At 33.8% G+C, this 23,801-nt stretch overlaps 3 protein-coding genes across 4 annotated transcripts; 2 read left to right on the top strand and 1 right to left on the bottom strand.

The window, feature by feature from the left end:
• Positions 1–864: 864 nt before the first annotated feature.
• On the top strand, positions 865–3,926 carry LOC112738236 (G-type lectin S-receptor-like serine/threonine-protein kinase LECRK2). The gene has a single exon (XM_025788587.3). The coding sequence runs from the start codon at positions 1,293–1,295 to the stop codon at positions 3,723–3,725; it is 2,433 nt and encodes an 810-aa protein (XP_025644372.1). The 5' UTR covers positions 865–1,292; the 3' UTR covers positions 3,726–3,926.
• Positions 3,927–4,486: 560 nt separating this feature from the next.
• On the top strand, positions 4,487–6,957 carry LOC112738238 (G-type lectin S-receptor-like serine/threonine-protein kinase LECRK2). Its single transcript, XM_025788588.3, has one exon. It carries the CDS (start codon positions 4,487–4,489, stop codon positions 6,899–6,901), a length of 2,415 nt encoding a protein of 804 aa, XP_025644373.1. The 3' UTR covers positions 6,902–6,957.
• Positions 6,958–18,363: 11,406 nt separating this feature from the next.
• Positions 18,364–21,900, bottom strand: LOC112738239 (G-type lectin S-receptor-like serine/threonine-protein kinase LECRK3). 2 transcript variants are annotated; one of them, XR_011869686.1, is made up of 3 exons: positions 20,923–21,877; positions 18,957–20,825; positions 18,364–18,706 (listed from the first exon to the last, which is right to left on the bottom strand). XR_011869686.1 is itself a non-coding variant. In XM_025788589.3 (2 exons), exons 1-2 carry the CDS (start codon positions 21,588–21,590, stop codon positions 19,058–19,060), a joined length of 2,436 nt encoding a protein of 811 aa, XP_025644374.1. In that variant the 5' UTR covers positions 21,591–21,900; the 3' UTR covers positions 18,937–19,057. The 2 variants fall into 2 exon arrangements, 1 of the variants encoding a protein (XP_025644374.1); XM_025788589.3 differs by lacking the exon at positions 18,364–18,706 and having other exon boundaries at positions 18,937–20,825; positions 20,923–21,900.
• Positions 21,901–23,801: the final 1,901 nt, after the last annotated feature.

Raw genomic sequence — 23,801 nt, forward strand, 5'->3', positions numbered from 1 at the left:
TATTGCTTGAATAGCAGGTTCAATTGTGCCAATGAAAAAGGCTGTCTGCCAAGAGTCTTCCTATCAAGCTTTTTGAACACTTTTCCACCTCTACTTGTATATCCTTCTCATCGATTGTGATTATTGCGTCTTCCATGTCAGTTTTGTCTTCTGTTGTAGCAGCATTGGCTGCCATCCTGAGACTTGATCACTCACACTCACTCTCACTGGTTGAAACTTTATTGCTCACGCACGCTGGCAGGTTAAGTTTTGATTACTCACTCACAGGTTGAATCTTGCTTGATCACTCACACTCACTCTCACAAGTAAGAATTAGGATTACCCTACTAAACCCTAGCAGAGCACTTCTAAACCCTATGGTCCCTATGGTCACTTTTTTACATTTTTAAACACGTCAAATTTAACATTAGTTTATATATATTTTTTAATTAATTTTTAAATAATATAATATTTATCCCACTGTAGTTTCAATTAATTTCTGTAATTTTGACACCATAATCAACGGTATTGTTTGTTCCACGCTTGAGAAAATCGCATTCAGGTCTTTCTTTTTCAACTTATAATTTTTTCTCTTTTTATTTTATTTTTTTAATGTGTGAATTTCGCTGTTTGAGCTTTAGTTCAGTTAATTCTTAGTTGTAATTCTTTTTGCTGTCAGATCATGTTAATGTGCGTGATGTTTTTTTTTTTTAATTTTTTATTCTCAAATTCATGTAATGAAAGATAATGTAGAGGGTGGCTGACGGTGCTTGTGGTGGTGGGAAAGGGAGTGGAGGAGGGTGAGTGTGGGACTGTGGGATGGGGCGGAGCAGGAGGAGGTGAAGATGAGTGCAAGGATAATTTTGGTATTTTATATTAAAACAAACCATATTAAGGGGGTTAATATATATTGAAAAACCAAGGAGGAATTGGGTGTAGTTTAGGCAAATCTGGATTTGTAAGTATAATTTCTCAGAAATAAAGATTGGCTTAAGTCAACAATGTGTAAAGACAAAAGTTAATTCTTAGAGGACTTGCTAGTTTTGTGTCCAAGATTTGGAACCAATCTCCTGCATGACACGGCTCATGACTTGATGCATATTGCATGATTTTAATTTCCACACGGAATGTGGAGTGTGGACCACTCCTTTCTGCATCATGTGTGGAATTTGGGAGTGAGACTCAGCAATGCATGAGAGTCAGTCAACTCCTGTAATGGAGCCTGAGCCTTACTTAACTGTTGTGTTTTGGCTAGTGAGTTCATCACTAAGAATCATTCTCATTTCAGAATAGTTAAGACTCCACAAAATCCTATGGCATCAACACCTGCTCTGTTATTGCTAGTGTTGTTGATGCTATTTGCAAATGAAACCACAGCTGAGACAAACCACACCCACCTCATTCCTATAGGATCTACGATCTCTCCTACAGGCAAAAATACTTCATGGTCTTCACGTTCTGGCCTCTTTGCTTTTGGCTTTTACCCTCACGGTAACAGCTATGCTGTTGGAATATGGCTGCTTACTCAACCTAAACACACAATTGTGTGGACTTATCATCCTTATAGTCCATCAATGTCTTCAAATTCCACATTGAGATTGACCAAAGAAGACGGGCTACTTCTTCTGCAAGAAAATGAAGACCCAGAGTTTCTCATTCCACTTTATTTTTTACATCAGGCTAAAGTAGAAGTGGCTTCAGCATCTATGCTTGATTCTGGCAACTTTGTGCTTTATGATAAGAATTTTAGTATGTTATGGAGTAGTTTCGGTGACCCAAGTGACACCATATTAGGTGGCCAGAATTTAACAGGTGGAATGGGCCTGGTCTCTAGTGTGTCACAATCAGACCATTCGAGTGGACATTTTTTGCTAAGCAGGCAGCTTGATGAACACCTAGCTGCTTGCCGTGTGAACAGCACATGTGAACCGGAGGATGCTTATTGGGCTAAAAACACATACTTTGAAGGTTATGGTTATCTACAGCTCAGTCTTAGCATTGAAGGTTCGCTTTGCCTAAAAGATTATTCCTCTGGTTCTGAACTGGAGTGTTTAGCTAGTAGCAAGAACCTCACAGACAAGTCAAAGAATGCAACTTTTATCTACCGTGCTACACTTGATGAAGATGGGGACTTCAGACTGTATGCTCACCAATTCGAGGGAAATACTAGCTCAGGTGTGCAAACGCTGTGGAAAGCCGTGGAGGGGGATAAATGTCAAGTCCCACTTTGTGGCTTGAACAGTTACTGCTTCATCAAGAGCGACAAAGTCATGTGTCAGTGTTATCCCGGTTTCATCCCTATCAAGAGTGGTGGTAACGATACCAGGTTTCTCGACTGCGAACAGAACCACAGCAAAGATAATTGTGAGAGCATAGAGGACCCAACAATGATGTACAATATGACTTCCTTAAAGGATATCTACTGGGGTGGTTCTCCTTATTTGGTTGTGCCAATAGAGATGGAAACTTGCAAGAAGTCTTGTCGGAAAGACTGTGATTGCAGGGCGGTGTTATATAAGAGCGGCATCTGCGAAAAATATAAGCTTCCACTTCTATATGGCAGAAGCTCTAAAGATGCATCAATGACGGCCTTCGTGAAGATGCCTTCAGGAATTGTCCTAAGTCCTACTTCAAACCAAACTGCTCTATCTCCAACAAAGCCCTGCGTCTTTGTTGATGACAAGAGAAGTCTTATAATGATTCTGTCCCTTACCCTGGGTTGGATTTCGTTTTTTGGTTTGGTCTTTGTATTGTATATTTTCATCATTTACAGGCATCAAGTTCATAGGTATGCAATATTATCTGCAAGTGAAAATCTAGGATTTGTAGAAGAATGTTCCTTGCGTTCATTTTCCTTTGATGAACTTGTGAAATCAACTGGAGGCTTTGCAGAGGAGATAGGCAGAGGATCTTTTGGAGCGGTTTATAGAGGCACAATTGGTGACAGTAACAGAAGGGTTGCTGTGAGGAGACTTGAGAAATTTGTTGATGAAGGGGAGAGGGAATTCCAAGCAGAAATCACAGCCATTGCTCGAACTCATCATAGGAATCTGGTGAAGCTCATTGGTTTCTGCATTGATGGATCCAGGAAGCTTCTTGTTTTTGAATATCTCAGCAATGGGTCTCTTGCAGATCTTCTCTTCAAGTCTCATATGACTATGGCTTGGAAAGAGAGATTAAAGATTGCATTAGACGTGGCTAGGGGAGTCTTGTATCTGCATGAGGAGTGTGATGTTCGGATTATCCACTGCAACATAAAGCCTCAGAATATACTCATGGATGAAGTGTGGACTGCAAAGATATCCGATTTTGGATTTGCAAGGCTGTTGAAACCCAGCTATTCAAGAATGAAGAAAATGGATGACAAGAGAAGTAGGTACTTGGCACCTGAATGGCAGAAGGATGAATCAGTGTCAGTTAAAGCTGATGTTTATAGTTTTGGGGTGGTGTTACTGGAGATTGCATTCCGTAGAAGCAGTATTGATATGAATGTTGCATCACCAGAAGAGATAGTTCTTTCCAGCTGGGTATATAAATGCTATGCGGCGGGGCAGTTGAATAAGCTTGTGGCAGATGATGAAGGCGAAGATGTAGATTGGAAAATACTTGAAAGAATGGTGAAGTTGGGGTTGTGGTGTGTTCAAGACAAACCATCTCTTCGTCCGACAATGAAGGATGTGATCTTAATGTTGGAAGGACTGAAAGATATTCCGGTTCCTCCCTCTCCAGCCTTCTTTGTTGAATAATCTAGGGACACCACCGTCCATTTTTATGTTGTTCTTGTCATCCATGTTGTGTGTAGCGTTTGTACTTGTCGTGCCATCCATGGGAGTACATAAAAAGAAAGGTTTATGTTTTCATATTGCATATAATAATAACAGTTGTTTATAAATTGTATTTACATGTATGCCAGTGGAGATTCACATAATAATAATATTAGTTTTTCATTTCTACAGCTTCAAAACGTTTGGTTACGCTACTCTATTATATATGGAATCATTATCATAGACACAAATGTTCATTAATATATTATCACACTTTGGATTTAAATCGATGAATCTTCCCCTGCATTACATGGGTAATTTACATGTTATATTCATATTTGATTCATGCGGTTCAACAGGGGATTCACTAACTCGAAACTTTGACCGAGTCCATGGTCTCATTGAGCTTTAACAAAATAATGTATGAGTTCCTTGTTTACCAGGTCTAAAGACCGTGGAAGATACTCCAAATGTGTGATAATGAAGATTGACGTTCATTGTCTAGTTAGAAAGCTTCTTAGGCTTTTCTTCACTAGGTGTCTTTCCACAACTGGTCCAAGAAATTTTGGTCTTATTTGTTTGCACTATTGCTAGTTTTCCACTTGATGTTGATTTGAGTGGTTATAGATGAAGCAAGGTCTTTGTATGGCATTTCCTATAAAGCTCAAAGCATGAAAGGCAATGATGTTATGAGCCAGTTTGCATCTCTTGTTATCAAGACCAAAGTACTGATTTGAGTAGTTATGAATACTCTTTCTGCAAGTGCCGTTGGTATCTTCCTATTGCTCCTGTCCTTATGTTATGTAGGAAGAACAACAGAAACACAAGTTCCAGTTACAAAGATAACACCCGGTTCCTCACTTCACCCTGCCACTAACCCTACTCACTGGTCTTCTTCTTCTGGCCAATTTGCATTTGGCTTTTATAAGCAAGGTAGTGGCTATGCCGTTGGAATCTGGTTGGTTGATGCGAAGAACAATACGGTGGTATGGACTGCAAACCGAGACGATCCACCAGTTACTTCAAATGCAACTCTACAGCTGACTGCACAAGGTAAATTTGTTGTGCAAACAGAACAAGGAAAAGAGATGCTCTTTGCTAATGCAACTGCTTCCTATGCCTCCCTGCTCGATTCTGGAAACTTTGTACTATATAACCAGACTTATGGCATCATATGGCAGAGTTTTGATTTCCCAACCGATACTATGTTAGGTGGTCAATCTCTACCTTCTGGAGGTCAATTATTGTCTAGTTCTTCAGATACCAATCATTCAAGTGGACGATTTCGCCTTAAGATACAGGATGATGGAGACTTTGGTCTGTATCCAGCACATACAACTGACACAACAAGGGATGCTTACTGGCCGCAAGGTACTCCATTATATAATGATAAGATAGTCAAAGGCAAAGCTTATCTTTACCTCAACAAAACAGGTTTGCTGGTGTCCAAGAATGGTAGCAATAGTGTTATTTCGAGCCATTATGGACCTTTATCTGGCGATAGTGTCGGCAGCAACCAGACCATTTATCGTGCAACCCTGGACCCTGATGGGGTTTTCAGGCTGTATGCTCATGATAAAGGTAGTGTGTCCAAGAAAGTTTCACAGTGGCCATGGGATGACGGATGTGAGGTAAAGGGTTACTGCGGCTTTAACAGCTACTGTACATTCAACGACGACAAACCCTACTGCTATTGTCTTGAAGGTTTCGACTTTATAGAGCCAGATCAACCCACTCTTGGCTGCAAAAGGAACTTCTCAATTGCAGAGTGTAGAGGTGAGAAAGGCAGCGCAGCTGCAGCCTATTATAACATGGTCACCATGCTAGATATTCAATGGGATGATCACGCTTATTCCGGGGCCGATATGGAGCACGAACAAGAATGCTCTGATTCTTGTTTGGCTGATTGCAACTGTTGGGGTGCCCTTTATGAGAACGGGAAATGCTTGAAACAAGGGATGCCTTTCAGATATGTCTCAAGGAGAGTTGAAGAGTTCTCAGCCACAGCCAGCACAATGTTCTTAAAGGTGGGAAATATCACCCATAAAAGCAGGAATCCTAATGATGTATTCATGTCTCTCCCAATCAGGAGTACTAGCAACAAAGCAGTTGTCACTATCATTGTCATCACATCGGTGTTCACTCTTCTTTTATGCTCAATGATCACCATCTCTTGCCACCTGATTTACAAGACTCGAGTTCTAAGGCTTCAGAGGCAGATGGAGACTGGGAACTTAGGCCTAAATGAAGAAGTGGCCTTGAGAAGATTTTCATATAGTGAACTGAAGCGGGCAACAAACGGTTTCAAGCAAGAGCTGGGTAAGGGTTCTTTTGGAGCAGTCTACAAAGGCAGCTTATACAAAAGTAGAAGATCCATTGCAGTGAAGAGACTAGAGAAGCTAGTTGAAGAAGGAGAAAGAGAGTTCCAAGCAGAGGTGCGAGCCATCGGAAAAACACATCACAGGAACCTTGTTCGCTTGCTGGGATTTTGTGCCGAGGGTCCCAAGAGGCTTCTGGTCTATGAATACATGAGTAATGGTTCCCTTGGAAAGCTCATCTTTGGGGGTGAAAAGCGTCCTGATTGGCATGAGAGAGTGAGAATAGCACTGGATATTGCAAGAGGGATCCTTTATCTCCATGAAGAGTGTGAGGCACCCATTATTCACTGTGACATAAAGCCTCAAAATATCTTGATGGATGAATTTTGGACTGCAAAAATATCTGATTTTGGTCTAGCAAAACTCTTAATGCCAGATCAAACGAGAACCTTCACAGGGATTAGAGGGACAAGAGGGTATGTGGCTCCAGAATGGCACAAGAACACCCCAATATCAGTGAAGGCAGATGTTTACAGCTATGGTGTTGTGCTGCTGGAAGTTATATGCTGCAGAAGGAACATCGAAATTAGCGTTTCTGTACCAGAGGAGATTCTTCTCTCTAGCTGGACCTATAACTGCTTTGTTGCTAAAGAGTTGCATAAGCTAGTTCCTAGGGAAATAGTGGATAAGAATGTTTTGGAAAATATGGTGAAGGTAGCACTGTGGTGTATCCAAGATGAGCCTGCTCTCCGGCCAACAATGAAGAGTGTGGTGTTGATGTTAGAAGGGGTTACTGATGTAGCTATTCCTCCTTGTCCAACAACCTCTATTTCTATGTAAATTCTCTTCTGCACTGTGGGAAATAATATTGATGTGTCTTTGTGTTTTTCAGTTTATATGTTTGTCTTCTGTTTAGTGCGTTTCAAATTCTTTCAATTGTTCTCGGTGGTGTTGAGATATATAACAAGGTACAAGAAAGAAGCTAATGTAATTCCCATGATAATTAATGTTTTATCAAAACCACTGCTTTTGAATTGATGATCAGAAGTTCAAGACACTACAGTTTGTGATATATGAATTGTACTGTTAATCTATTATAAGCATAATAATCACAAACATGTCATTTTAATGTTTACTTTGTTAATATAAAATAGAAATGAATAAAAGAAGGTAAAATTTTCAGAGAGAATATGAGTAGTGATTTTGATAGTGAAGTCAAGATCATTGAGTTTGACTGGAGCATTGCATCATAGCCATAGGATGAATTGAAGGGTTCTTTCAAGTGTAGAACACGGCATAACTCGGTGGCTGGTTTTTGTGTTCATGTTATGAATTTATGGGTGATTTGATTATTTATTGGTTCATTATAATAATTTTAGTCTCTTAGATACTGACTCAAAATCTTCCACATAATATATAAACAGTGACGTTTGAGAGGAAAATGAAGACTACAGAAAATAATTGTTCAGGCTCTATTCTAATATTAGTGTTTGACAGTGAAATCAACCTATATTATTTTCAACCAACTCAATGCTCTTGTTATTTTTGCTTCAACACATGAGACTTGATAATACAGTTACAGTTCAGCAACACGCCACAGCCATAGGATGAATCAAGTGAAGAACACGGCACACATATCATTCATTCATTCATTCCTTCGTTCTTTTCTCTTACTATAACTAAGCAATGATCCATATTCTCACTTTTATGATCTTTGTGTTATTTTATTGCTACCCTTTTTCGCTATTTTGAATATTATTTTATGAAACTACTCTTAGATAAACGGATGTATCTAAAAATTTCTAAATTGTACTACTAGTTTGCATTGTCATTTTTATGCTTTAGATTTCAAATATTCTGATTGATAATAAATCAAACAAAGAAACTAGAGATCTAATGTAACTCATTCTCAAACCAACTTACAATCTCTTAAAATAGTAGGACTTCAATTTATTTTGTCGAATTTCAGAAAATTTGAAATCTGACTCCTATTTTCAAAATTTGGTGAGTAAAATATTTTGCTATTTTCTTTTGTCCTGGATACCCCATTTTTTCCCCTCCTTAATGCTAGTTTTTGTTATTGGGTCTTGTTTTCCTTCTCTTTTCTGAAACTTTTGGATCTGATTTTGGAACAGCAAAGCTATGTTAGAATACTACTACGTATGGCAATGTCAAATGCCAATCAGCCAATGTAACGTGTGACATTAGCACTCAATCAATGGAAGCTAACTAACTAACGAATTGTACTCTTGTGACGTACTTAAAAAAGGATTAAATCCCGCTATAACTGACTCTTTATTAGCCTTGATCAAGTAAATGCCAAGTTGAAGTTGCATTCCTTTGAAGTATTGTTCTATTCTAGTTTCAGCCATGCATACTCGTTAGTTTTTGTTTCGTTAGAGTCTAAACTTATTCAGACAAGAAGCAAACTAATGTTAGGAAATTATTTTAATTTCCTAATTTGTTTGTGTGTAATACATATATTAATTATAATAATAAATTATGCTATTTTAAATTAAATGACTTATATAATGGTGATCTCATTTATTGTTATAAATGTTAAATTGAATAAGTCATTATTACTTTTGATTTGGAATTAAATGAGAATAAAATCGGATATTATCTTTTGTTCCTTAGATAATTATCTTTTGGATTTTAGATATATTATCTTTTGGACTTTAGATATTATTTTATTTGGGTTTTACGGTTTAATGGGTGTCATACTCAAATATAAATAGGCATTCAGGGTTTCGGTCCCCAATATACCAAAGCCGCCTTTGTTGCTCTTTCCCCATCAAAAGAATTGCAGTTCAGTCACTTAAGAATACAGAAGGCTTTGGTTGAGAAAGATCGAAAGAACCACAAGATCCAAATCCTTCTATCAATTTCTGAATTTCTACGAGTAAAGGTGCGCTTCCGCATCATGCTATATTTTTGATGATTCAATATAGATGATCTGGATTAATAAAATAATTTATTCCAACAAATAATATCAGAGCTATCCATAATTCAATTATCAATTTATTTTATTAGATCAATATACATATAGATATGCGTGTTTATATTATATATGAAATTGATGCACGCTTCATGAAATTGTTCTTGATTATGTGCGTGCATGGATACGTATATATTCGGTTATATATGTAAAAATATCCCCTCCATGCCTTTTTGGTTGCCTTTATTTATATGGATAAATCTAGGGGATAACACTTTTATTAAAATTTGGCCAATATTTAACTATTAAAAAAAATGATTAATCTTATACTATTAAATTTTATCTCACACAATTAAAAATATTAATGATAGTTAATATTTTTAGATTATTATACCCACTTATTTTATAATGATAGTTAATTTTATCTCATTGAATAAAAAAAATATTATTTAATTGTTACAAAGGAAACTAGTAACAATTTAGATTATTATACCCACTTATTTTATAAAGGTTTGGTTTTAGAATAAATTGATTAAACATTATACTGCCAAAGTAGCCTCTTTTATGAAAATTGATTTATTTAAAACACTAGGAATATAGTGATATGTACTTCATGCAAATATTGGTCAGTCCAAAGAAAGGTCTATATTTGGCCGAATTACATACACATATTAATGGTAAATAAATATTTGGGTAACTGATTAAGAATAAAGTAATACTCATTATTTATGCGAAAAATAATCGACCCAAAGGAAGTTTATTGTTTGGCCAAATAATAAGCATTGCACACTTTTGTTTATTTTCTATTAATTATGCGGTCAATAATCGGCTCAAAGGAAGGTTGTTGTTTGGCCAATTAATAGAAAATATATGCGATAATAAATAGGTTGCGAAGTTTAAGTCTCCATGTGTGCATTAAGACGGTCCAAAGAAAGGCTTCATGTGTGACAGGAATTTTGACAATATTTAATTACTGCAATGAGAGTATCACTTACAGTTAATTTTTCTATCCAAAGATTGAAAATTAATGTTGTTCTAGATATCTTAATATGAATTTTTTTCCATTATTTAACTAATGTTTACTTCATGTTTATTTGTTCTAATCCGGAAACTATGGATTTAGCTACCAATGTTAGCACAAATTAGTAGTATTCCTATGATAAATGGTTCAAACTTTAAAGTTTAGAAGGATACCGTGGAGATTGTCCTCGATTGTATGGATTTAGATATAGCTCTTTGAGAGGAGAAACCCACTTCCACTCCGAAAAATCTCAATGAGGTTAAAATAGAGAAGTGGGAGAGATCCAATCGAATGAGCATTATGATCATGAAACGCTCAATTCCTGAGGCGTTTCGGGACTCAATTACTAAAGATAAAGATGCCAAACAGTTCCTAAAGGATGTTAAAAAATTCTTTACTAAGAATGAAAAGGCAGAGGCAAGTAGTCTTTTGAGCAAACTTGTCTCCATGAGGTATAAAAGTAAAGGGAACATAAGGGAGTACATTATGGAAATGTCTCATCTTGCTTCAAAATTGAAAGCACTAAAGTTAGAGTTGTCTGAAGACTTACTCGTGCATTTCATTTTGATCTCCCTTCGTGCACACTTTGGGCAATTCAAAGTGAGTTATAATACTTTGAAGGACACTTGGTCCTTAAATAAGCTTATATCTCACTGTGTGCAAGAAGAAGAGAGGCTGCAGAAAGATAAGATTGAAAGTGCTCACATAACTTCATCTTCTTAGTATAAAAGAAAGCATGATACTATTGCGGATATGCCTTCTCAGCGGAAAAAGGCTAAGAAACAAGATCAAGTTTCAACCTGTTTCTTCTGTAAGAAGGTAGGACACATGAAGAAAGATTGTACCAAAATATGCCACCTGGCGTGTAAAGAAGGGTATAATTCTTACTTTCGTTTGTTCTGAGTCTAGTTTAAGTTATGCACCTGTTGATACTTAGTGGGTAGATTCTGCTGTTACTACTCATGTAAATGTTACTATGCAGGGTTGCCTGTGGAGCCGACCGCCAAGTGATGCTGAAAGATACATTTATGTGGCAGACGACAATATAGTTGCAGTCGAAACTATAGGAACCTTTAGATTATGTTCCACGAGTGAATTTTACTTGGATTTATTAGAGACATTTTATGCACCGTCATTTATACGGAATTTGGTTTTTATTTCTCGTTTGGACAAATCAGGTTATTTTTGTTCGTTCGGAGACAATAAAGTCAGTCTCTTCTATAATTCGAATAATATTTGCTCTAGTCATTTGGTGGATAATCTATATAGGCTTGACTTAAATTCCTATAATAATGAAATACTGCAAACGGGTACAAAACAAAAACTAAATGAGAATTCGGCATCATTATGGCACAAACGCCTAGGTCACATCTCTAAACAGAGAATTCAGAGGCTTGTGTCAGATGAAATTCTTGGACCCCTAAATTTGGTAGACTTTGAAATCTGCATTGAGTGCATAAAAGGGAAAAGGACAAACAAAAAAAAATTAGGTGCCGAGAGAGCTAAAAATGTCTTAAAACTGATACATACCGATATATGTGGCTCATTCCCTACTATCTCTTGGAATGGACAACGGTACTTTATTACGTTAATAGATGATTACTCTCGTTACGGGTATCTATATTTAATTCATGAAAAGTTCCAAGTCTTGGATGTTTTTAAGTCTTTCAAAGCTGAAGTTGAACTTCAACTTGGAAAGAAAATTAAAGCTATCAAATCTGATCGTGGTGGTGAATACTATGGAAGATATGATGGTTCAGGTGAGCAACGTCCCGGGCCTTTTGCTCTTTTCCTAGAGGAGTGTGGTATTGTTCTGCAATACACCATGACAGGCAAACCTAGCATGAATGGTATTGCAGAATGAAGGAATCGAACTCTTAAGGACATGGTGAGAAGTATGATTAGTCATTCTTCCTTGCCTGAATCACTCTGAAGAGAAGCCTTAAAGACTGCAGTGTACATCCTTAATAGGGTGCCAAGCAAAGCAGTTAACAAAACCCCATATGAAATTTGGACTGGGAAAAGGCCCAGTATAAAGCATTTGCATATTTGGGGATGTCCAGCTAAGGCACGACCTTATAGGCCGTATGAAAGAAAATTGGACTCAAGGACAATTAGTTGCTACTTTGTTGGTTACGCTGAGCGTTCACGGGGGTACAAGTTTTACAATTCTGCATCAAGGTCTATTTTTGAAATGGAAAATGCGAGATTTCTTGAGGATGTTGAGTTTGGGGGAAGGAAACATTAGAAATGTTGCTTTTGATGAGGATTTTATAACTGACAATGATCAGGACCTTGTGCCTATTATTATTCAAGATACAGTTATAGTACAAAAGTACAATAAAAATCCTACTATAGATCTAGTTACAGTACAAGAGAACAATGAGAATATTGTTGTTGCTTAAGATGCTGCTACAGTACAGAAAAATAATGAGAATCCTCCTCAATTCTAACCCATACAGCAAGCTCAACAACCTCAAGAAGTGTCATTAAGGAGATCCAATAGAGAAAAGAGAAAATCCATCTATGGTCTCAAACAAACTTTCCGTTAATGGTATCACAAGTTCATCAAGTCATTACCTCAAGGTTTTAAGAGAAATATCATAGATGAGTGTGTATACTGCAAGTTCAGTGGGAGTAAATATATATTTTTTGGTCTTACATGTTGATGGAATTCTACTTGCCAGTAACGATATAGGCTTGTTGCATGAAACTAAGAAATTTCTATCAAACAAATTCAATATGAAAGATCTTGGTGATGCCTCTTTTGTATTAGGAATCGAGATACTAAGAGATCGCTCTCAAGGTATTCTTGGATTATCATAAAAGAACTATATCGATAAGATTTTAAGTAGATATGGCATGGAAAGTTGTAGACCAATGGACACACCCGTAGCTAAAGGAGACAAGTTCAGTCTCAAAACAATGCCCTAAAAATGATCTTAAGAGGAAAACAATGCATGATAAACCTTATGCATTAGTACTAGGGAGCTTAATGTATGCTCAAGTCTACACACGTCCTGATATATCATTTATAGTGGTAGTGTTGGGTAGATACTTAAGCATCCGGGCAGGGATAATTGGATAGCTGTTAAACGCATAATGCGTTATTTAAAGAGAACAAAGGATAATATGCTTATTTATCGGAGATCAGAAAATTTGGAGATCATTAGGTACTCTAATTCCGATTTCATGGCATATGTTGCGAAACTTTGTCACTGAGCTTCGTATAGTGGATGACATTGAAAGGTCATTAAAGATATTTTGTGACAATAAGTCAGCAGTACTATACTCCAACAACAATAAGAGCTTGACAAAATCGAAGTATATAGACATCAAGTTCTTAGTTGTCAAGGAGAAAATTCAAGAAAAACAGATTTCCATAGAACATATAGGAACAGAATATATGCTAGCAGACCCATTAACCAAGGGATTGATCCCTAAAGTCTTTCATGAGCACACTGCTCGAATTGGCGTCAATATTTGTGATGCCTTGGTTTAGTGGGAGTTTATTTTATGCTATATGTCCTATGATAGATAATTGAATTATTTTTCTGCAGAATTAAGTTGATGGTTTATTTCATGTTATGTGAAATTTTCATTGCAATATTTGTAGTATTTGATCTCAATAAAGTTTTAAAGTTGGACCAGCTGGAAATAATCATGCATGAGATCATTTGGCATGTAATTTCTATATTACTCATCCAAATTTGATCTATGTCGTTAAGTATATTAGGATGGTGATTGTCATGATTTAGTCACGACATTAATGTGATAAAAGCTGCGGTAGTTCCATATCTAATATATGAGACGGACCAGATTGTTAAAGTAATGAGAGAAATAGCATTCAGATACGCGCATAAAGTTTATAAGATGTGATTATATCAAGAAAGAATATATGTATAGCCCAAGTGGGAGATTGTTAGGAAATTATTTTAATTTCCTAATTTGTTTGTGGGCAATATATATATTAATTATAATCACAAGTTATGCTATTTCAAATTAAATGACTTATATAATGGTGATCTCATTTATTGTTATAAATGCTAAATTGAATAAGTTATTATTACTTTTGATTTGGAATTAAATGAGAATAAAACCAAATATTATCTTTTGTTCCTTAGATAATTATCTTTTAGATTTTAGATATATTATCTTTTGGACTTTAGATACTATTTTATTTGGGCTTTAGGGTTTAATGGGTGTCATGCTCAAATATAAATAGGCCTTCAGGATTTCGGTCCCTAATATACCAAAGCCGCCTTTGTTGCTCTTTCCCCATCAAAGATGTTGCAGTTCAGTCACCTAGGAATATAGAAGGCTTTGGTTGAGGAAGATCGAAAGAACCACAAGATCCAAATCCTTCCATCAATTTCTGATTTCTACAAGTAAAAGTACGCTTTCGCATCATATTATATTTTTGATAATTCAATATGGATGATCTGGGTTAATAAAATAATTTATTCCAACTTGCTAGCCTCTTTGGAAGTAAAGTAATACAGAAACAATGCACATAACCATATATAATTAATCAACTCAGGGGAGACAGCAACATTAACATTAACATTTTTCTTTTCACATGGAATTAGAAGTTGGGCAAGGAGGAATTGCCACATAAGTAATAATTTGTTTTATTGTTTATGATCCAATATTGCCTATGTCCGTTATATGCACAGTTCATATGATTCATTCATTGATGTTAATAAATTAATGAGTAATTACCCAAATCAATTTTGGAGAATTTTAGAATTGGGTATTTTAGTCCTAAGAAAAATTAATACACAGATCAATCTTTAAGGTTTTATTCTGGCAGACAAATTAACTTTTAGTTTATTTTCTGGCAGAGTAATTACTCAAATCAGTCTCCAAAAATTTTAAAAACGGACATTTTAGTCCCAAAAAAAAAACTAATGTACAAATCAATTCCTAACGTGTCTCTCTGTTAGACATAATAGTCCTCTGTCCAAAAATAAAATAAAATAAAATAATTATTATGAATTGCACAATAATATTGTACTATATTTTTTGTATTTTTTGGACAAAAATAATGATAAATTTATTCATTAAATTCTTATATATATATATATATATATATATAGTCACTCAACAATAATAATAATAATAATAATAATAATAATAATAATAATAATAATAATAATAAAATTATTTGAGATTATTTTACAAGAAATTCAAAATTAAAATCATTTGATATTTTTGTATTTAATATAATCAAAAGATGTCCTATGTAAAAAAAATATATATGTTTGTATTAAAAAATATATATTAAAAAAATATTTTAATTTGGATTTATATTAAATACATATTTTTTAATACAAACATATTTTTTAAAATAGTACATCTTTTGATTATATTAAATACAAAAATATTAAATAGTTTTAATCTTGAATTTTTTGTAAACTAATCTCTAATAATTTTATTTATTTATTTATTTATTTATTATTATTATTATTATTATTATTATTATTATTATACCATTATTTTTTGTATTTTCTAGATAAAAATAATAATAAATTTATTTATTAGATTCTTTTATATATATATATATATATATATATATATATATATATATAGTCATTCAATAATAATAATAATAATAATAATAATAATAATAATAATAATAATCAATAAAATTATTAGAGATTATTTTATAAGAAATTCAAGGTTGAAACTATTTGATATTTTGGTATTTAATATGATAAAAAAATTTACTATTTTAAAAAATATGTTTGTATTAAAAAAGATATGTATTTAATATAAATGCAAATTAAAATATTTTCTTTTAATATATATTTTTTAATACAAACATTTTTTTTTCACATAGGACATCTTTTGATTATATTAAATACAAAAATATCAAACGGTTTTAACCTTGAATTTCTTGTAAAATAATCTCTAATAATTTTATTATTATTATTATTATTATTATTATTATTATTATTATTATTATATAAGAATTTAATGAATAAATTTATCATTATTTTTGTCTAAAAAATATAGTACAATATTATTGTGCAATTAATAATAATAATTATTTTATTTTATTTTATTTTTGGTCGAAGGACTATTATGTCTACAGAGAAAAATGTTGGGGATTGATTTGTACATTAGTTTTTCTTGGGGACTAAAATGTCCGTTTTTAAAATCTTTGAGGACTGATCTGGGTAATTATTCTGCCGAAAAATGAACTGAGGACTGATTTATCTACCGGAGTAAAACATTGAGAATTGATCTGTGTATTAATTTTTTTTAAAAACTAAAATGTTCGATTTTAAAATCTTTGGGACTGATTTAGGTAATTACTCTAAATTAATAAAGGAAAGGAAATTACTTCGAAAGTGTTTTGTATAATTAGCAAAGCAAGACTTTGGGAAGTCTCCCTGCAAGTGGGGACACATATCACTAAATTCCAGCTTAGAGGAGATAACGACTTGAACAACCCGTGTGTTAGATAATTGCCAAAAACCAAAACACAAAAAAGTTTGTAGAAAATTCAACCCAAAATTAACTTAGCTAACATTATAGAAAGAAAGAAATAGTATCTTTATTTTGCGCAAGTCCCATTCATGGAAGCTAATACAAAGAACTTGGTACATATTACAGAGACATATTTATAAAGTTATTTAAGAAGCCTAGCAGGATGGGGATGGGGAATTGGAACATCTTTCATTCATATTAATAAATAGTTTAATTATTCTATTAGTTTTCATAATTTCATCAACTTTATAATTAAATTTTTATATTTTTTAATATTTATATTATTTTTAATTTTATAATTAAATTTTTGTTAATATAAAAAATATTAGAATTAATAAAATATTTTTTACAAATTAAAAATACTCACCATTAAAAATCAAATTAAATATTTAACCACATGTTTTTTGAACGAAAAAAACTTAATTATAAAGTTAAAAATAGTGTATAGACCCAATTAAAAAAAATTATAAAATTATAATTACAAATTTAATAAAATTATAAACCTAAAAAAAAAGTAATTAATCCTAAGTAAATTAATAAAGGAAAGGTAATTACTTCGACAGTGTTTTGTACAGTTCGACAGCAAGACTTTTGGAAGTCTTCCTGAAGTAGGGACAAATGAACTTGCAACTAAAACGAGTTATTACTTACGGTGGGTACTCCCATGAAGATATTATAATTGTCTTCATGTGATGATTTTTCTTTTTGACCTTTAGATGATGGATTGTAGAGTTAGATTTTGATATGTTATAAAAGTGTTGTTTTTATTTGAAGTGTGGCCAAATTAATAAATCACACTTTTATACAAAGCATCTTCATAAAAAGATGTTTTTTACATCTTCATTTGAGTAGCTCCCATTACTTATTATAGGGGAGACAACGACTTGAACAACTCCGTGATAGATAGTTCCCAAAGACCAAAAAACAACAAAATTTGTAGAAAATTCATCCCAAAATTAACTTAACTAACATTATGAATAGATTCATTTTTTAAAATATCATTCTTTAGATAATTTTTAAATTTAATTATTTAATTATAATAATTTTTTAATCACTAATTTTTTAATTTTTAAAAAAATTAATTTTTATATCCATTAATTCTCTTATTTTTTTATTTTTTACACTATTAAGCTCTTGTTAGTTATTTTATCTTAAAACATAAAAAATACATTTAAAAAAAATACTCCAAACCAATTAAACACATACCTCTATTTTCTTATATGCATTTGGCTGTAAAAAAATTCTCTTTTTATTTATTTATTTTTTATTTAGTATTGTTAGGTACACATCTAAATATAATAAATAATTAATAAAGTATTTTTAAAATACATCCAAAAATACATGGAATATAATTTTTTTTAGTAAAATTAAGTAAACACGTCACATCTAAAATAACAAATAACAAACTAAATACTTTGTAAACACATTCAAAATGATCAAAAATCATAAAAAAATAGATACAATCAAGTATAAAGATATTAATTACTATGTTTATTTAGCTATGATAGCTTCAAAATCATTCTTACAAGAATGAATCTTTATCTCTCAAATACAAATAGAAACATAGATTTAAAAAGATAAAATATTTTATCACAAGAGGCTGAAAATTATTATTTATAGTTTTTTGGTGGTGCTTCTTGAAAAAAGTGATTTGATTTATGATATAATTTTTAATTATATTCAAGACACATTCAAAATAACAAATAATAAATAAAATGTTTTTAAAACACATCCGAAAATATATATAATATAAAATTTTTGGATAAAATTAAGTAAACACATCTAAAATAACAAATAATAAATCAAATATTTCGTAAACACATAAAATAATCAAAAATCATAAAAAGATGAATGTGAAGATAGCAATTATTATGTTTATTTAGCTATAAATTATAATAGTTTCAAGCCATTCTTACAAACATGAAGCTTTTTTTCCTTAAATACAAATAAAAACATATATTAGAAAGATAGAATTTTGTACTAGAGGAGATGGGAAAGACAAAGAGCGCATTATACATCTAAATTTCGGTAGAGGATTGAAGCGCCACGAAGATGAGAGGAACATGGGACGGAAAAGAGCACGGTGCGACAGAGGAGCACAGCTCGAAGAACGAGGGAAGAGTGCAGGGTAGTGAGAAGCGCAGGGCATGGAAGGAGCGCCACATAGGGAGAAACGCGGCAACAGAAGGTACTGCAGATTTTAGATTTTACGAGCCGGTAAAAAATTTAATAGGATAAAATATGTATTTTGAGATATTTAAATGGTATTTTAGAATGTGTTAGAGTTTAAAAAATTTAAAATTAAATTGTTGAATTTTAAGTTTATTCAAATTATTTTTTAAATATATTTATTTTAAGTTTTTAAATTAGTGTAATAAAAGACGGTTTAAAAAATAAATTTAAAGAATACTTAGTCATGTATGGAAAGAAAGAAATAGCACCTTTATTTGGCGCAAGTCTGGCGCAAGTCCCATGCATGGAAGCTAATACAGAGAACTTAGTATGTATTACACAGATAGATATTATAAACTTATTAAGAAGCCTAACAGGATGGGGATGGGGGAATTGGAACATCTTTCCATCCTTCCAACATCAAAATGACATTCTTCATTGAAGGACGCAGAGATGGGTCATCTTGAACACACAGCAGCCCCACCTTCACCATTCTTTCCAGTGTTTTCCAATCCATGTCTTGCTTTTCATCCTCATTGTATACAACAACTTTATGTAACTGCTCAGTTGCAAAGCAATGATATGCCCAACTAGAAAGAAGCACCTCCTCCGGTGATGGAACATTTACTTCTATACTCCTTCTGCGGCATACAATCTCCAACAGTACTATCCCATAACTGAAAACATCAGCTTTAACCGATGCCAATGCCTCCTTTTGCCATTCAGGTGCTAAGTACCCGGTTTTAACCTCGTTCTTGTCCGGTCTAATACTCAAAAGTTCCGGCTTTGATAGCCTTGCCAATCCGAAATCCGATATCTTAGCCGTCAATAGTTCATCCATTAGTATATTGTGAGGCTTCAGATTACAATGGACAATACGAACTTCACACTCTTCATGTAGATACTGGACTCCTCTGGCCACATCCAATGCAATTTTGAGTCTCTCTTTCCATGGCAGATGCTTCTTAGTCTTGAAGAGAAGATTGGCAAGAGATCCATTGCTGACGTATTCATAGACAAGAAGCTTCCTTGACCCCTCAATACAGAAGCCAATGAGCTTAACCAGATTCCTATGATGAGTTCTAGAAATGGCAGTGATTTCGGCTCGGAATTCCCTCTCCCCTTCATCGACAATCTTCTCTATTCTCTTGACGGCAATCCTTTTGCTATTCTCTCCTATTGTGCCTCTATAAACTGCTCCGAAGGATCCTCTGCCTACCTCCTCTGTGAAGCCACTAGTTGCTTTGACAAGTTCATCAAAGGAAAACGAGCGTAGCGAACATTCCTCGGTGAATCCAAGATTTGAACTTGCAGACAGCTTCGTAAATCTATGAACTTGGCTCCTATAAATGAAGAAAATAGACACAACAAAGACCACACAGAGAAATGAAAGGGAACCCAAAGTAGAGGCTAGAATCAGTATCAGACCTCTCCGGTTATTAACAATGGCATTAGGATTCTTGGGAGATGAGGTGGTAGTGTTTTTCCTGATGACATATTCCGAAGGAACCTTGAAGAGTGCCATGCCTGTATCTGATGCATTTGGAGCCTTTCTGCCATAACTGAGTGGAAGACTATATTTGTTGCATCGGCCATTTGTGTATAATGCTGCTGCACAATCACAATCCTCCTTGCAAGACTTGTTACAAGCTTCCATGCTCATTAGTTTAGCCCAATATGGGTAGTCATAATTCCACTGCATCTCCTCCAAGGAAACAATGTTATAGTTTCGGCCACCACTTGTTTCGCAATCATCCTTGCTGTAGTTCAGTTTGCACTCCAGAAACATGGCATTACCACCACTGGTTTTGTTGTTGTAGGGGACGAAACCAGGATAACAGTGGCATCTAGCATTGCCGCTTGTGTTGGAGCAGTAACTGTTGGAGCCGCAAAACCCCTTGATTTGGCATTCATCAGTCAAGGCTTGCCACACCGTATTCGTATGAACAAGAAGTGATGATGATGAGTTTGCGTCAAATAGGTGCTCATACAATCTCAGGTTTCCATCAACATCAAGAGTTGCGCGGTAGATTGAACTAGTGTTCTGTTGCTTGATTTGCTGGTTAGTGTTATTAGCCAAGCATTGAAAGACACTGAAGCAGAGATAGCCTTTAGCGTCAAGACTCAACTGTGCCACCCTAAACCAAAATTATAAGCGGATAACATTTCTTCAGTGAAAAACTATGAACCAAGCAACCATTCATTAGAAGAAATAAACATAACACCATGTCTTACTCTGTCCCATGATAAATGTTCTGATCCCTGAAAGCCCAGTAAGCATCAGAAGCGGTGCCAGAGCTATTGATGGGATAAGCAACAAGGTTGTTATCATCCTGAAAGGCAAGATAGTGGTGTCCAGTGGAACGGTCTGAAGTGGACCTGCTAGAGACTAGCTGGTTCAGAATAGTTAAATTCTGGCCTCCTAATATGGTGTCAGTTGGGTGATGAAAGCTTTGCCACACAACAAAGGAAGAACTTTCTTGGCTATAGATCACAAAGTTACCGGAATCGAGCATGGATGCAGAACCTGCTGGCTCTGAAGGCACATAGAGTTGTCCTCGGTCATCACTACCTTGCTTCAGAAGTAGGCCCTCTACGGTTAATTGCAAGGTGGAGTTAGATGAGAGTGGAGGGTCGTCACGGTTAGTGGTCCACACAACAGTGTTGGTGGTTCCACCCATCAGCCATATTCCAATGGCATAGCCGTGGCCATCACCGTGACGGTAAAAGCCGAATGCAAAGTGACCAGAACTTGATAACCAAGATGGGTGTGTCGTGTTACTATCAAGAGGAGAGAGAATATCATCCAACCCAATATACATGTTCTCAACTGCAACTTCATCTGCCAGAGCCACACACAAGGATAGCCATAAGAGCAGAACATGAAAGCGGTTTGAAGCCATGGGAATGGGATAGAACAAGAAGTTTCTTTTAATCACCAAGGCCACTCATTAGTATTTTAGAAACAAGTATTGCGACTAAACTGACTATTGAGTGGTAAATATAAAGTCAATGGTTTTTCTCATCATATACCGTGTGCTGCAAGGTGTTCCATCCATTAACTACTTCCATTTTCTATCGCTAAAAGTTCTTCATGTTTACGTACGCATTCTTTTCAGCTTTTAATTTAGAGAGAAATTTCTTAGATACTGACTAAGAACTTTTGTTCATATCAAAATCAGTAGAAGACAAGAAGCTAAATACCTATATCCCACGAAATATAGGTAATCACGGTTTTTAGGAAAAGAAAGAGTCAAAGAAACAAATTTTGACTTTTTAATTTTGGTGTTGTGTTTTTTGGTGGTGTTTTTTAATTTGTGTTTTTAATACGCAAATTTTTGAACCATCCGATTTATACACTATAAAATCTAAGAATTTATTTTTTAATACTGGGCCAGAAGTGGTGTATACTACCAAAATTGGCCAACAATAGTGTTTAACGGCATCGTGATAGTGGTTACTGGCGAAACAAAAAAGTCATCGCCGTTCAATGAAAAACGTTGATGCCCCCCTCTTCCTCACGCGTTAACCTGAAACCAACAAGGCAACGACACCCTTCCTTCATTCATTCAAAACTTCTTCGGTCCCCACTTCCTATTACTTTAAAGAGTAAGTTTCCTCCTTACTCCCAAGTTGTTAAAAGAAAACGGTAGCACGTACACAAGTAATTTTTTTTTTGAATGTTTTATATTATTATTAGGTAGTTATTTAGTCTAATTTGTTAGTGTTTTAGGCTGAAAGTAAAACCATAAGTAGTTAGTTAGTGTTTTAAGTTGAAAGTAGAACAAAATAAACGGCAAATAATTAAAAAAAAAAGAATTATTTAGTATTTTTAGGCTTGTTTCAAATAATTTTTTTCAAAAGACACAATTATTTAATAATTTTAGTTTTATTTTAAATATTTTTTTAAAACAGAATTATTTAGTAATTTTAGTTTTATTTTAAATAATTAAAATTTTAGGCTAATTTCAAACAATTTTCTTCAAAAACAATTATTTAGTAATTTTAGTTTTATTTTAAGTAATTTTTTTCCAAAAAAAATTTATTTAGTTATTTTAGTTTTATTTTTAATTTTTTTCTGAAACAGTATTATGTAATAATTTTAGTTTTGTTCTAAATAATTCAAATTTTAGTTTTATTTTACTTAAAATTATTAGCCTTGATTACTATTTAACGACTATGGTTAATATGTATTATTAGGGTTTTTATATTTTAATTATTTATTGAAATAGCAGAATTAATATTATTAATTTTTAGCATATGTTTACTAATTTTAGGTTTGTTTGTAATATTTAATAAATTATTTTTTAGTTTAAATGCTTAATTAATTAAAAAAGGAACAATATTAGTAATTATCTGTATATATTATTACTAAGTTTAGTTTATTTTTATCTTAAGTATTTGTTAAAAAAATATTGTCATTAATTTTTAGTATATGTTTTTTTTTATGTAGAATAAAAGGAAGACGAAAATGGGAAAACATGATATCACACGTGCTGAGGATCATATTGTAGAATATTTTTGACATTCTGCATATGTAAGTAATTTTTGTGTTTATAGTAGTGGTTAGTAATTAATAATTGACTTAGTATTTAGTAATTATTGAAATTTGTAGTAATTTATTAGTGATTGATTATAATTCTTACTAAACTGAGTATTAATTTATTTTATTAGCAATAGTAGTCATGGACTAATTATAGTGATTCACTGATAATTATTATTTTTTATTTTCAGGGTTCAAGAAATTTGCACGAGACACTTACACCAGATAGACTCATATGATATTAGGGTGGAAGAACAGTTGAGAGAGAGCAAGTTCTATCATATATCTAAGACTGGGAGGATCATGTATCATAGTCCGACCATAGACGCACTGGTTGAAAGGTGGCGTCATGAGACGCACACATTTCATCTTCCACACGACGAGTGCACAATTATTTTGGAGGACGTCGCCATGATTTTGGGACTCCGAACTAACAGTTTGTTAGTGACTGGTTCAACCGATCACAGCACAAGTGCGTTAGAGAACGAGTGCTTGACCCAATTTGGTACTGCTCCCAGGCCGAACAACCACAGAGGAAGCGGAATCAAGCTGTCATAGTTCCAAACCCTGT

This window comes from Arachis hypogaea, chromosome 13, assembly GCF_003086295.3.
Source record: "Arachis hypogaea cultivar Tifrunner chromosome 13, arahy.Tifrunner.gnm2.J5K5, whole genome shotgun sequence".
In the NCBI taxonomy this organism is placed as follows: domain Eukaryota; kingdom Viridiplantae; phylum Streptophyta; class Magnoliopsida; order Fabales; family Fabaceae; genus Arachis; species Arachis hypogaea.

Coding starts and splice junctions, on each gene's coding strand:
- LOC112738236 (XM_025788587.3), top strand. CDS start 1,293: ATGGCATCAACACCTGCTCTGTTATTGCTAGTGTTGTTGATGCTATTT.
- LOC112738238 (XM_025788588.3), top strand. CDS start 4,487: ATGAATACTCTTTCTGCAAGTGCCGTTGGTATCTTCCTATTGCTCCTG.
- LOC112738239 (XM_025788589.3), bottom strand. CDS start 21,590: ATGGCTTCAAACCGCTTTCATGTTCTGCTCTTATGGCTATCCTTGTGT. Junction 20,826..20,922: donor AACATTTATCATGGGACAGA/GTAAGACATGGT, acceptor ATTTTGGTTTAG/GGTGGCACAGTTGAGTCTTG.